Source organism: Myotis brandtii, unplaced genomic scaffold (genome assembly GCF_000412655.1).
Source record: "Myotis brandtii unplaced genomic scaffold, ASM41265v1 scaffold679, whole genome shotgun sequence".
NCBI classification, from domain to species: Eukaryota; Metazoa; Chordata; class Mammalia; order Chiroptera; family Vespertilionidae; genus Myotis; species Myotis brandtii.
The window spans coordinates 15,684-28,649 of record NW_005370653.1 but is presented as its reverse complement, the minus strand read 5'-3'; the positions used below and the strand labels follow the sequence as shown (position 1 = coordinate 28,649).

At 47.7% G+C, this 12,966-nt stretch overlaps 1 protein-coding gene across 1 annotated transcript; it reads left to right on the top strand.

Moving 5' to 3' along the window:
* The first annotated feature begins 2,380 nt into the window (after positions 1–2,380).
* On the top strand, positions 2,381–11,858 carry SDE2 (SDE2 telomere maintenance homolog (S. pombe)). The gene is made up of 7 exons (XM_005881332.2): positions 2,381–2,546; positions 5,688–5,805; positions 6,774–6,885; positions 7,641–7,810; positions 9,105–9,219; positions 10,254–10,752; positions 11,405–11,858. The coding sequence occupies exons 1-7, from the start codon at positions 2,427–2,429 to the stop codon at positions 11,624–11,626; spliced, it is 1,356 nt and encodes a 451-aa protein (XP_005881394.1). The 5' UTR covers positions 2,381–2,426; the 3' UTR covers positions 11,627–11,858.
* Positions 11,859–12,966: the final 1,108 nt, after the last annotated feature.

Sequence of the window (12,966 nt, the reverse complement as noted above, 5' to 3'; positions counted from 1 at the left end):
TGGTTTACTGGGAATAAATCTAGGAGCATAGTTACACTGTTTTTTAATTATTATTTTACATATATATATTTTTTATTTCAGAGAGGAAGGGAGAGCGATAGAAACATCAATGATGAGAGAGAACCACCGATTGGCTGCCTCCTGCACATCCCCCACTGGGGGCGATCGAGCTGGCAACTTGGGCATGTGCCCCTGGCCAGAATCGAACCCGGGACCCTTCGGCCCGCAGGCCAACGCTCTATCCACTGAGCCAAACCAGCCAGGGCTACACTGTTTTGTTAATAAGGGAACTGGCCCCACCCACTTCCCACTTAGTTGTTACAATCCTACAGGACTGTGTCTTCCTGTCCCTTCCCTCCCTGACACTATGAGGTGGGGAAGGTGTCAGCAGCTGCCTCCATTTTTCCATAGCCACTGACCAGCCTGGCCACATAACACCGTCTACTGGACACCACCACAAACTCTCAGCCGCCCAGCTAATCAGCCGCCTTTCTAGATTTTTTTCCACTGATGTGACTGGTGTTCTTGGCCATGACCCTCATTTTCAGTCCCTCAATTTCCTCATTATTTAAGTGGATTGAATGACCGATCCAGGTTGAATTTTGCTTCCTTCGGAGAGAAAGTGTTATATCAGTGCAAAATAAATGTCTTCAGATGTCTATTGGAAATAATTAGACTTTGGTAATTCATCAGATGTCTAACATTTATTTAATGTCTACTTTGTGTATATCACGGAGTTATGTGCTTATTTAAGGGAAGGTTTAGCAACAGATGCTATATAGCCCTAGCTGGTTTGGCTCAGTGGATAGAGCATCGGCCTGCAGACTGAAGGGTCCTGGGGTTTGATTCCGGTCAAGGGCACATGCCTGGGTTGCAGGCTCAATCCCCAGTAGGGGGCATGCAGGAGGCAGCCCATCTATGATTCTCTCTCATCATTGATGTTTCTCTCTCTCTTTTCCTTCCTCTCTGAAATCAATACAAATATATATATATATATATTTTAAAAACAGATGCTATATATATTGCTCAGGAAATGCATGTCTCTGAAAAGTTAACCAACAGTAGTTATTCCATATTTTCAATGACAAATGCCTATTCAATATTTGTTTCTTTTTAAACAATAAGAATTTAAATGCACCCAAGAGATAAAAAGCAAACGACTTCATTCAGCTGTCAGGTTTTGCAAGGACTAGATACAACGTTAGCAATACACAATGAGGCCCTTTCTCTCCCATGCTCCTTCCTGTGTTCAGTGCAATAAAGACAACAGACTCTCTAACTTCACAGGCCTCTGAATTCTATTTCTGCGCGTGCCGCCGCCATGAAGGATTTCTCAGTTTTCTTTGTTGCTTTCCCCTTGGCACACAGATCCTTTGGCCAAGTATCTTAGCAGAGCATTCGTGTCTGTGGGCCAGGCCATTTGTGTTCAGCGGGCACAGATACCTCCCAATCGCCCTCCTATCTTCACTCCGATGGTGTTTTTTTTTTTTTTAATTTGCTCACGATTTTAGAAACACCCTAACCTCGGCATATTAAATATTAAGGGACTCCAGATTCCCAGAGCCTTCCCGTTACGCCGTGCAGAGCTGCGCGAGTGAGTTTCCATGGTGCCGGGTAAACGTTACGGCCGGGTTTTGCGAGCATCGTTGCCGGAAGCGCCTCTCCCGCCACTGCCTGGCACCGGGCGGGGGTTGGGGGGGGCCCTCGCTGTGAAATATTTTGGAAACAGAGCCGAAGCGGCGATAACGCAGAGCGCGAACAGGCGGAAATAAGAATAAACGGAGCGTGGCTGGCCGACAGCGAGGGGCTGGCAGCTTCTGCAAAGGAAGAGGAGGCGTGGTCAGCCCGAAGGGCAAACCACGCGGGGGCCGTTGTTTAGAGACCTCCGGAGGTGGTTTCCTTCCCCGCCTCGGGTAGGGGGAGCTCCCCGGGGTCGAGGAAGCAGCCCCCCCAAAACCGTTTCCGGGATCGCAGCCTCTCCCCTCCCGCCCCAGCAGCAGTGCCTTCCAAGGCCACGATTCCCCGCGACCCAAAAATAACCGCACAGATGTGAGGACCAGGGCCAAGGCCCGCGCTCGGGGCGGTGCTCCGTTACCGCCTTATCGGTGACAGCCAGCGCCTGGAAACATAACCCCGCGCCAGCCTTTTATACCGGGTCCCTGGAGCCCCGCCCTAGCAACCGCCCCTAGCAACGCCTCGCCCGGGCGCTCCGCGCGCTATCGGCCTCGGCCAGGCTCTTCCTGTTCCCCTCCCGCTGCCAGCTGGGCTCGGCGGCCGGGGATCACGTGACCTGCCCCAGGGGAGGGGCGGGGCGAGCGGAAGACCTGAGGGGCGGGGCGCCGGGCGGCTAGGTGACGTCATCAAGAGGCGCCCGGGCCAGTTGTGTCGCAAGGCCCGGGGAGTCTTTGCTTCCGGGACTGGGTGAAATGGCGGAGGCGGTGGCGCTGGTGTGGATTCGCGGCCCCGGCGTTGGGTGCAGGGCGGTGCGGGATGTCTCGGCCGCGTGCTCCGTCCAAGACCTTATCCACCGCCATTGCCAAGACCAGGTGAGGTTCGCGGTTCCCGGAAGGAGGGGGAAGGAGCCGGACAGGGGAGCGGGTGGGAGGCGAGAGGGTTTGTCTGGAGCACTGGTTCTCAACCTTCCTAATGCCGCGACCCTTTAATCCAGTTCCTCATGTTGTGGTGACCCCCCAACCATAAAATTATTTTCGTTGCTACTTCATAACTGTAACTTTGCTACTGTTATGAATCGTCATGTAAATATCTGATATGCAGGATGTATTTTCATTGTTCGCGACCCACAGGTTGAGAACCGCTGGTGGGGTGTTGGTTTTTTGGGGCTTTCGGTTTTTTAAGGCTGAGGGTTCCTCAGTTTTAAGGTGCTTCAAGCTGATGCTGAGGCCTCCCTTTGCTTTTTGTGGTGGTGGTGGTGGTGGTGGTGGTGGTGCTGTTCTCACCCCACAGAAAAGGAGAAAACTCCGCTCAGGACGCCTAGTCCAGCCCTCAGTCCGGACTAACGGGAAACACTTTGGGATTCCGTATTTTCATTCCTAAATGGGGCATTTGGACCGGATGACTTTTGAGGCTCATTTTGCTACATTCATTCTGTGATTGTTGGATATAGTCACATTCTGTCCACAGATCAAACATTCCAATGAACAACCTAGAGGGGAAGTATTTCCTATCCGGACCCAGGCCAAAGGATGGTCGGGGAGGGGAATGGATTCACCTGGTCACTCACTGGTTGGGACAGCCAAACACAGGTGTCTGTTGAGGGTATGGATTTTTGGCTTCTTAGGGCCCGTCATTTAAAAAAGAAATTGATATCAGAGAGGAAGAGAGAGAGAGAGAAAGAGCGAGAGAGAGAGAGAGAAACATCAACGGTGAGAGAGAATCATTGATGGGCTGCCTCCTGCACGCCCCACACTGGGGATCGAGCCCACAACCCGGGGAAGGGGGCCTGACCTGGATGCGAATGGTCGGTCGATGGCTGGTGGAGCAGAGCCTGGTATTTAGATGTTTTCACAAATCAATTGATAGTCTCATTTGTCCCTGCATATTTTTGAAAACCTATGTTGGACTTGTAAAGTTACATGTGTGGTTTCCTTAATTATTAAACAAGCAAGCTTTTGCCAACTAAGATATGAAACCTGTTCAGTTATCTGAAGAATTGGGTGGTCTCCCTGAATCTAATTTTAATGTTGGCTCTTGATATAGTATTGTTTTTCTTTTTTAAAGTTATTTTTATATATTTTTATTGATTTCAGAGAGGAAGGGAGGGAGAGAGAAACATCAATGATGAGAGAAAATCATTTTTTTCCCTTTTTTTGGGGTTTTTTGTTGTTGTTGTTGTTGTTGAGAGAGAATCATTGATTGGCTCCCTCCTACACGCCCTACACTGGGGATCGAGCCCACAACCCAGGCATGTGCCCTGACCGGAATCGAACCTAGGACCTTTCAGTCCACAGGCCGATGCTCTATCCACTGAGCCAAACCCAGGCTAGGGCTTGTTTTTCTTTGTAACCACACCGCATCCTTGCTTCCTTAGGCTGTTTCCTCTGCTCGTCATTTATAAGCTTCACACATGTTACGCCACAGTCTGAACCAAATCTTGGACAGGTTCCATGGAAAAGCAGTGTGTGTTTGCAAATAACGTGGTTTTTCAGCTTTCCCCTTTTTCTTCCTACACTGCAACCCAATAATTAAAAAAAAAAACACTATCAGAGCTGTTTTTGACCCTCTGAATGGGGAAATATTTTCCAAAATAATTGTCCCCCCCCATGTTTATTATGGAATAAATATGTATTCCATATTTGTTAAATATGGAATAAATAAGTATTCCATATTTATTTATTTTTCAATAGTTTACTTTTGGTTTTTATTTAATGTTTAAATCGGGATTGTTGAAAGTGTTACATATGTCCCCTTTTTTCTCCCATTGACCCCTTCTAGCCCGCCCCCACCTCCTGCCCCAGGCCTTCACCACCCTATTGTCTACGCATATACGCATACAAGTTCTTTGGTTGATCTCCCCCCTCACCTTCCCTCTGACCAAAACAGTTGGATTTTTTTAAAAATATATTTTATTGATTTTTTACAGAGAGGAAGGGAGAGAGATAGAGAGTTAGAAACATCGATGAGAGAGAAACATCGATCAGCTGCCTCCTGCACACCTCCTACTGGGGATGTGCCCGCAACCCAGGTACATGCCCTTGACCGGAATCGAACCCGGGACCTTTCAGTCCGCAGGCCGACGCTCTATCCACCGAGCCAAACCGGTTTCGGCAAAACAGTTGGATTTTAATATCTCTGATAATAACTCTAATCTCGTGAGTAGTTTTCAAACTTACAATTGATCCAAGGTGCGACCAGAAGAAAAAAAGGCACTTAATGTTTGTTGAATGAATGAATGAATGAATGAAAGGTTCCCATTGACATAGCGGAGCGGTATGGCTCAGAATGCACGTCCCTAGCGTCCACTTCAGGAAGGGGCCAGTGATGCACTTGTCCTCTCTGTTGGGGTTGAGATCGCTTCTTCCTTGACGTCGTAAATTTAATCGTGTGCTTCCTAAGTTCCGTGTCACTTGGGAGAACACTTCTCTATTGTCTTAAGTTTACAGCATCAGACACTGGCTCGGAAAGACTTACAGTTTTTAGAATTTCCTTTCATCACTTGCTCTGAGAACGCACAGAGTGGCTCTGGGGGCGCTTGGGCTTCTGCAGTGATTGGCTGTAATTCGGGGGGGATGCCAGCAGGACAGACAGGCGCTGGCTGCCAGTTGGTCCTAAAACCGCTGAAGCTTATATAGGGATATTGAAAACCAGACCCTTGTCTCCTTCCTTCCGCCTCTTCTTGTCCTTTTACCTACACTTTTCAGGATGCACATTTTCACTTTTACACTTGGGGGCCACTCGTGATTTTATTTTCACCCAAAAGACAAAAACAACTTCTTTATATTATGATGAGGTATCAGGAAAAAATTGTACGCAGAATACATCATATGAAATGATTTTTTTCTTTTACTGGTTTTATTTATTTATTTTTCATTTTCAATTAAACAAGTATTAATTGGACACACTGCCTGCTTGTCACTGGAGTGGTAAAAAGACAGTAAGCTAGGACCCTTCCTGCAAAGAACTTGTATTGTCTCGTGAACAGCGTTTTTAACAGCCCCGTTTGTCTCCAGGGTGTCCCCGTGGAATGCTTCTTCGTGAAACGCAACGGCTCGCTGGCTGACGCCGGTGACACAGTGCAGCATGGAGCTGTTTATAGTTTGGAGCCCAGACTTCGGGGTGGAAAAGGAGGTAGGACATGAGTGTCGCCTGCGTGCCGAGTTGTGTCACCTCTGCAGGTGCATTAAATGAAGAGACTCCTTGGTCCCTATGCTGGGCCAGCCTTACGTTTTGCCTTATGAAATCCTGTACTTCCCTGGTTTCGAATGTCTTTGTTCTTTTTGAGGGAGATGCTGTGATGTGATATAGTTCCCACCTTCTCCAGCTGGGTAGCTCCTAGGCGCTGAAGCTCTCGGGAAGATGGATGGAGAGAGATGGCCCTTCTTCTGTCCAATTTGCTGAAGAAAGCGTGTAAAACATCCAAATCCGCTTTTATGAAGATTTGGTCTCATTACTGTATTTCCAAGGGAGGTCTTAAGTCACTTTATGAAATACAACTGCTTATGTGTTGGGGATTAAGGTCCCGGTGGTATTAACACATCTAAGAAAAGAGAAGGAACTAGATGAGCAAAAACTAAATATACACAGTTCTTAGTCTTTCTCCTGATGCACTAAGATGCAATCCCTAAGCTTTCTCAAAATCTACCGTGATTTTCAGAGAGCGGACATCTCAGATTATCATCATCCTGCTGTTTGGAATTGTGGCAGTAAGAATGAAGTGTGTGCTATCAGCCAGTGACACCTTCAAATTGCCTTTCCTTTTAAACTCACTATAAAATCTCACCCTATGCTTTTTAAAGTTCCTCATCTGGGAATCTTGTGTTTTTTTGGCACTGGGTACAGGCCTTTACAATATCTCAGTGGTGCAGGTGCAGTATTTCAGAAATAGAAGAGGAAGCAGGGAAGGCATGAGGCTGAATCAAGTTCACTTTTACCTTTGTGCCCTGGGTTCGAATCTTGGTGTCCATTTCCTTTATTAAAAGAGAAAAAGAAAGCAGAGATCACCTTTGATCTTGTGCTGCATCACTGTGTCCACGAGGTTAGCACTTCCCATCCTGAACGCTTTGTGACCCGCTCTCCCCACGTGTCTCTCTGCTCAGGCTTCGGGTCTATGCTCCGAGCTCTCGGTGCGCAGATTGAGAAGACAACCAATCGGGAAGCTTGCCGGGACCTCAGTGGGAGGAGACTACGAGATGTCAATCATGAAAAAGCGTAAGAGGCCGTTTGTGTTTGTTTTTCTAAAATACATTTGTATCGATCTCAGAGAGGAAGTGAGAGGGAGAAAAAGATAGAAACATCAATGATGAGTGGGGACCATTGATCGGCTGCCTACTGGGGGGCGAGCCCGCAACCTGGGCACGTGCCCTGACCGGGAATCGAACTGTGACCTCCTGGTTCATGGGTCGATGCTTAACTACTGAGCCACACCAGTCAGGCTGTTTTTGTTTTTTTTTTAAAAGAGAGAAACATACTTTTCTATCAGTGGCGATGATACATGCGCCATGCATATCAGAAATATAAACTTGTGTTCTGATTTATTGTTATCAGATGTTACCTTTTCCATATATTTTTTTAAATATATTTTATTTTTTACAGAGAGGAAGGGAGAGGGATAGAGAGTTAGAAACATCGATGAGAGAGAAGCATCGATCAGCTGCCTCCTGCACACCCTCCACTGGGGATGTGCCCGCAACCAAGGTACATGCCCTTGACCAGAATCGAACCTGGGACCCTTCAGTCCCCAGGCCGACGCTCTATCAAGTGAGCCAAACCGGCTAGGGCACCTTTTCCATAATTTAATAGTTATCTCTAGGTCTCGGTTAAGTCCATGGCAGTATGCTGGTAGTAAGCGAGGCACACCTTCCTGAGGGAACAGCACAGTCTGAGCAAGAGTGCGTTACTTTGTTGGGGGGAGGAAATGCATATAAGACAGCCATTCGGTTACATCTCGTTCTCTCCCCCCGCAGGATGGCTGAGTGGGTGAAGCAGCAGGCTGAGCGAGAAGCTGAGAAGGAGCAGAGGCGCCTGGAACGGCTGCAGCGGAAGCTGGCGGAGCCCCGGCACTGCTTCACCAACCCCGACTACCAGCAGCAGTGCCACGAGATGGCCGAGCGCCTGGAGGATTCCGTCCTCAAAGGTGAGGGGGAGGGTTGGTGTGGGCAGCAGGCGCCCTGAGGCCAGCTGTCCCTGACTGTCCCACGGCACACAAAGAGGTTCTTCAGTGTTTTTGGGTCACAGACCTTTGAGAAGCTCTCTGTTGTTGTTGTTAATCCTCATCCAAGGATATTTTTCCATTGATCTTTTCTTTTCTCATTTTTCTTTTTTTCCCCATTGATTTTTAAAAAAATGTTTTTATTTATTTTTACAGAGAGGAAGGGAGAGGGATAGAGAGTTAGAAACATCCATGAGAGAGAAACATTGATCAGCTGCCTCCTGCACAACCCCTACTGGGGATCAAGCTTGCAACCAAGGTACATGCCCTTGACCAGAATCGAATTCAGGACCCTTCAGTCCCAGGGCCAACGCTGTATCCACTGAGCCAAACTGGCTAGGGCTCCATTGATTTTTAGAGAGAGTGGAAGGGAGGGGGTGAGGTAGAGAGAAACATCGATTGGTTGCCTCCCGCTCAGGGCCCTGACTAGGGCCGGGATAGAGCCTGCAACCAAGTTACGTGCCCTTGACCGCAGTTGAACCCGGGACCCTTCAGTCCATGGGCCAGTGCTATACCCACTTAGCCAAATCGGCTAGGGCTGGACCTCTGAGATCTGATGAAAGCTGTGCAACCTCTCCCCTCAATCTTGATCACAGTGTATCTTACAGCCCAGAAAAAAAAAAAAAGACCCCAAACCCACATAACGTTTGGTATCCTTAATGCCTGACTCCGTGGGCCCCAGTTAAGAACAGTCTTTGTGCTTCATCGGGATGTTAAGTCTTTAGGAGGTGCCGAGAGCTTAACATATTTGCTTCCAGTTTTAGGTCAGTTTTTTTTTTGTTGTTTTTTTTAATGGTTTTTAGTGGGAATGATTGCCATGAACTTTTATTAGAATCCAGAGCGTTATGCTAGGGCAATTGTGGGTACAATTGAATAAGAAGGAATCTTTCCTGTCCAAAAGGTTCTGACACAACAAGGGAAAGACAAATGCATGCAAATGATTAGGCGTGGGGAGGGCGAGGCCTGACCCTGTTGGCCTCAGAGTGGACAAGTTGGTCATTGGTGCTTTAAAATGCTGGTTCCAGGTCCAGAACGCTTCCTGCTTTACATCGGTGTAAATTTGAGGTTAATCTTGTTTTCACCATCTTGAATATGACATCTCACGAAATTTAAATCTAGAGCTCTAGATCGCAGCTCTTGTTGCAATCTGGGTTACTTGGAGTCTTCCATTAGCCTTAGTCCAGAGAGTAGGCACCGAGCTGTTAACATTTCTGGCCAGGTATGCAGGCTTCCTCCAGCAAGGTGGTGTCAGCAGAAGTGGGGGAGACCCGGAAGCGGCCTCACAAACCAGAAGCAGACGGAGGATCCGGTGCCCCGAAAAGGAAATGCTTTTGGTAAGTGTGTTTCATTTTCATTCCAAATGGAGCTTTGAGGACTGCCATGGGCCATGGCCTCCGTGTCTGTCTGGGATAAACACATCTTTAAGTGATGTCCGATGGCAGCTCCGACATTTTCCCGTGTACTTCAACCTCCAGAGTTGAGTGATTCTCACATTGTGCACACCCGTGATGGTTTCTGCTGTGAGTGCCATTCATAGAACCTCAAGGACAATATGTTTCCGTCCATGAGAGATCACACAAATTGCTTTAGACTTGAATTACTATTTGGTGTGGAAAGGGTTAACTTTCAATAACCCCGAGTGGACATGCCAGAGCTGTGCTTTGCAGGTGGCTCTGTTTTTTTTCTGGGGTTTTTCAAGGTCATAATTGAGGCCTTGGGTCCCTTTGCCAGACCTCTCTTCACCACCCTTGCACTCATAGGTCAAGAGCACAACAGGACTTTTCTTATCCTTTGTTCCGCTAGCTCTCCCGCCCTCCCCAGCTGGTCCTTCCCTTTCCAGCTCAGTTCCCTTGGGCCATGTTCTAGATAAGTCCAAATGGATCTGGCTTCCTTGTAGGCCTGCCCTTAGGGACAGAAAGATAATCATTAACCAAAGACCATGTAACTCTGAGTCCAGCAGAGAATGTTATGTGTTCTTTCTGAAATGGGAGTGAAATGCTTTGGGAGAAAAGGCATTGTGTGTTTCTTCTAATCGGGTTTATTGAGGTATAATTTACATTCAGTAAAATTAACCTTTTTTTGTGGAACGGTTCTAATAATTTAAAAAAATACAGCCACGTAACCACCACCAAAATCAAGACACAGAATCTTTCCATCCCCCTAAAAATTCCCCATGTGCCCCTTTGCAGTTAATTCCCTTCCCCTACCCCCCACCCCTGGCCAACTCCGATCACTGGTGCAATGTTTTAATAGTCTCCATCTCAGGTTAGATATTTTTATTCAGCCAGGATCTGATCCCTGCACAAACCGCAGCCCCTTTCAAGTGGCCGCTGTAAGTGGCGGTGAACCTTTCTGTGGTTTCTGACAGGCTGGGCATGGAAGGACTGGAGGCTGTGGAGGGGTCCAGCTCTGACAGCTCAGATGACGACAGTGACGAAGCCCCTGGCACCTCAGGAATGAGCTCGCCTGTGCCGAGCAGTGACAGTGCTGGAGCGGAGAGGGCGGCCGGCGTTCCCAGGAGTCCTCAGAGGGCAGGGGCGCGGAGTACAGACTGTAGCTCACCAGAGCTTCCGAGCCCTGGGGCTGGCCCTGGGAAAGGTATTTCAGACGACCTGTGTGCCCCGCGGGGGGACACATCTGCCCAGGAGCGTGTGGAAAGGAAGGTGGCTGCAGAAACAGAGACAGCCCCGGAGGAAAAGGAGGCCGAGAGCAGAGGACCCAGAGAAGCAGCAGCAGCCGGGCCCCCGCTGAATCAGGAGAAAGAGACAGAAGAAGTCACTGATGGGGAGCGAGCGGCCAGGGCAGCACCTGGAGAAGACGGGGAGAGCGTTCCCAGCACCAAACGGGGGGACCAGGCAGGAAGCACAGTAAGTAATCGGGGTCGTGTCTGAAGCCAAGTCTGTCAGTCTCCACAGTGAGTCAGTGAAATGAAGGTGCTTTTCCCATCAGCTACTTAGTGGGAAGGCTCGTGCGATAATCAGAAGTGACGTACAGGTTGATGGTGGTGAAGCTGGCCCTGTCCCCCTAAAAATCCTTAGACTTTTTTTTTAGCTCCAGAATTTGTGGGTTTTTTTGCCACTAGGTGGTGTCCTTTCATTAATTATATGGTTTTCACATTTTTAAAGTTGTTGTTTTTTTATTGATTTTTTTACAGAGAGGAAGGGAGAGGGATAGAGAGCTAGAAACATCGATGAGAGAGAAACATCCATCAGCTGCCTCCTGCACACCCCCCACTGGGGATGTGCCCGCAACCAAGGTACATGCCCTTGACTGGAGTCGAACCTGGGACCCTTCAGTCCGCAGGCCGACGCTCTATCCACTGAGCCAAACCAGTCAGGGCATAGTTTTCACATTTTAATCTGAATTTGTATGTATATCCCAAATTATAGCATAATTGTGTTATTTATTCTTTCTTAGTAATACATTCAATAGGAAGCCATGTTAAGGTAGATGGTATTTTAGATTTGATGAAAGGAGCCTGTTTTAAATGTTTTCTCTGTTGTGTTCTTCTCCCCTCAGGCTCTGGGTCAGGAACCTGTAGATTTACTGGCCTTCAGCTCCGTGGCAGAAATGGAGTCGCTGGGTCTGGAGAAGCTCAAGTGCGAACTGATGGCCCGGGGGCTGAAGTGCGGGGGCACCCTCCAGGAGCGGGCCGCCCGGCTCTTCTCCGTCCGGGGCCTGGCCCAGGAGCAGATCGACCCCGCGCTGTTCGCCAGGCCCCTGAAAGGGAAGAAGAAGTGACGCCCCGAGCTGATGTCCTGGTTCCTTCCAGTCTAGCACTTACAACCCGCACAACGCTGACTCGGCCGTTATTCCTGTTGACGCTAAAGCTGGCTTTTTCGTGAGCCGGTTCTCATCGCCCGCTTTCCCATTGTGGCATTTATAGAATTAATGGGTGAAACCCTCTGAGCCTGACTCTGTGGGGAGGGTTTCTAATAACAAATTTAATTTAATAAACATATAACTATTCAGATTTCTGGTAAGTTATGTTTTCAAGGAATTTATCCATTTGACCCAAGTTGTCAGATGTGTAGGTGTCTGTAGAGGTCGCAGTGGTAACTTTCTTTTCACCTGAGGGTTTTTGTTGTTGTTTTTTTCATCTGAGTTTGTAAATGATTTCCTGAAAGGGAGAAAGCCATACCATAAGTGTAGGTGTCTGTAGAGGTCGCAGTGGTAACTTTCTTGTCACCTGAGGGTTTTTTTTGTTGTTGTTGTTTTCATGAGTTTTTAAACGATTTCCTGAAAGGGAGAAAGCCATACCATCATTCTTTCACAGTATTAGCAGGGTCCTCTGTTTAAGTATGGTTATCACATAGAAAGTCAATGAAAGGTTCTGGGCAAAGCTGGATGGTAATAGTTCTTTAGGAAGTCACATGGCTATTCAAAGAGATCACAGGGCTTAAAGTCTTAGCAAAAGGAAAAACATTTTCTGTGATCCCAAATTTTGTTGAAATTGGCCAGCTAGATTCAGTGGGGGCAGGTGGGAGTTTGTAAGAGTGAGTGAAATACATACGCTCAACGTTTGGCTTAATCTTTCCGAGGGTGGTACAAACTGCATTTCATCTTAGATGCGTGGAAATGGCTCAAGTTGCAAGAAGAACTGTATTTTTTCCTTATTGTGATCTTTTAATAATACTTTGGACACTTGCCTTGTTTCATGATGATAGTAACAACCGAATGAAGACATTTTGCTCTTCGTTTTTCTTGGTTTCTCTTCATTGGAACTATATCTGAACTCCCCTCCACTCCCTTTTCTGTAATGTTTTAAGTTTTTATTTGGGCCCAGATATCATTCTGCGACATGGTCTGGCCAATCCTTTCATTGTTTTTATTTTTTTGTCTCCTGGTATTCTTACAGTGGTTTCTTTCTTTGTTTTTTTTATTGATTTTTATAGAGGAAGAGAGGGAGGTTGGGAGGGAGGGAGAGAGAAAGAGCGCAAGGGAAACGTCGATGTGAGATCGGCAGTATCTTCCATGCTCCCTACCAGGGATCGAACTCGAAACCTGGACATGTGCCATGACTGGGAATGGAACTGGTAACCTTTTAGTGCCCAACCAACTGAGCCACACCAGCCAGGGTT

Coding starts and splice junctions, on each gene's coding strand:
- SDE2 (XM_005881332.2), top strand. CDS start 2,427: ATGGCGGAGGCGGTGGCGCTGGTGTGGATTCGCGGCCCCGGCGTTGGG. Junction 5,806..6,773: donor ACTTCGGGGTGGAAAAGGAG/GTAGGACATGAG, acceptor CTCTCTGCTCAG/GCTTCGGGTCTATGCTCCGA. Junction 9,220..10,253: donor CCGAAAAGGAAATGCTTTTG/GTAAGTGTGTTT, acceptor GGTTTCTGACAG/GCTGGGCATGGAAGGACTGG.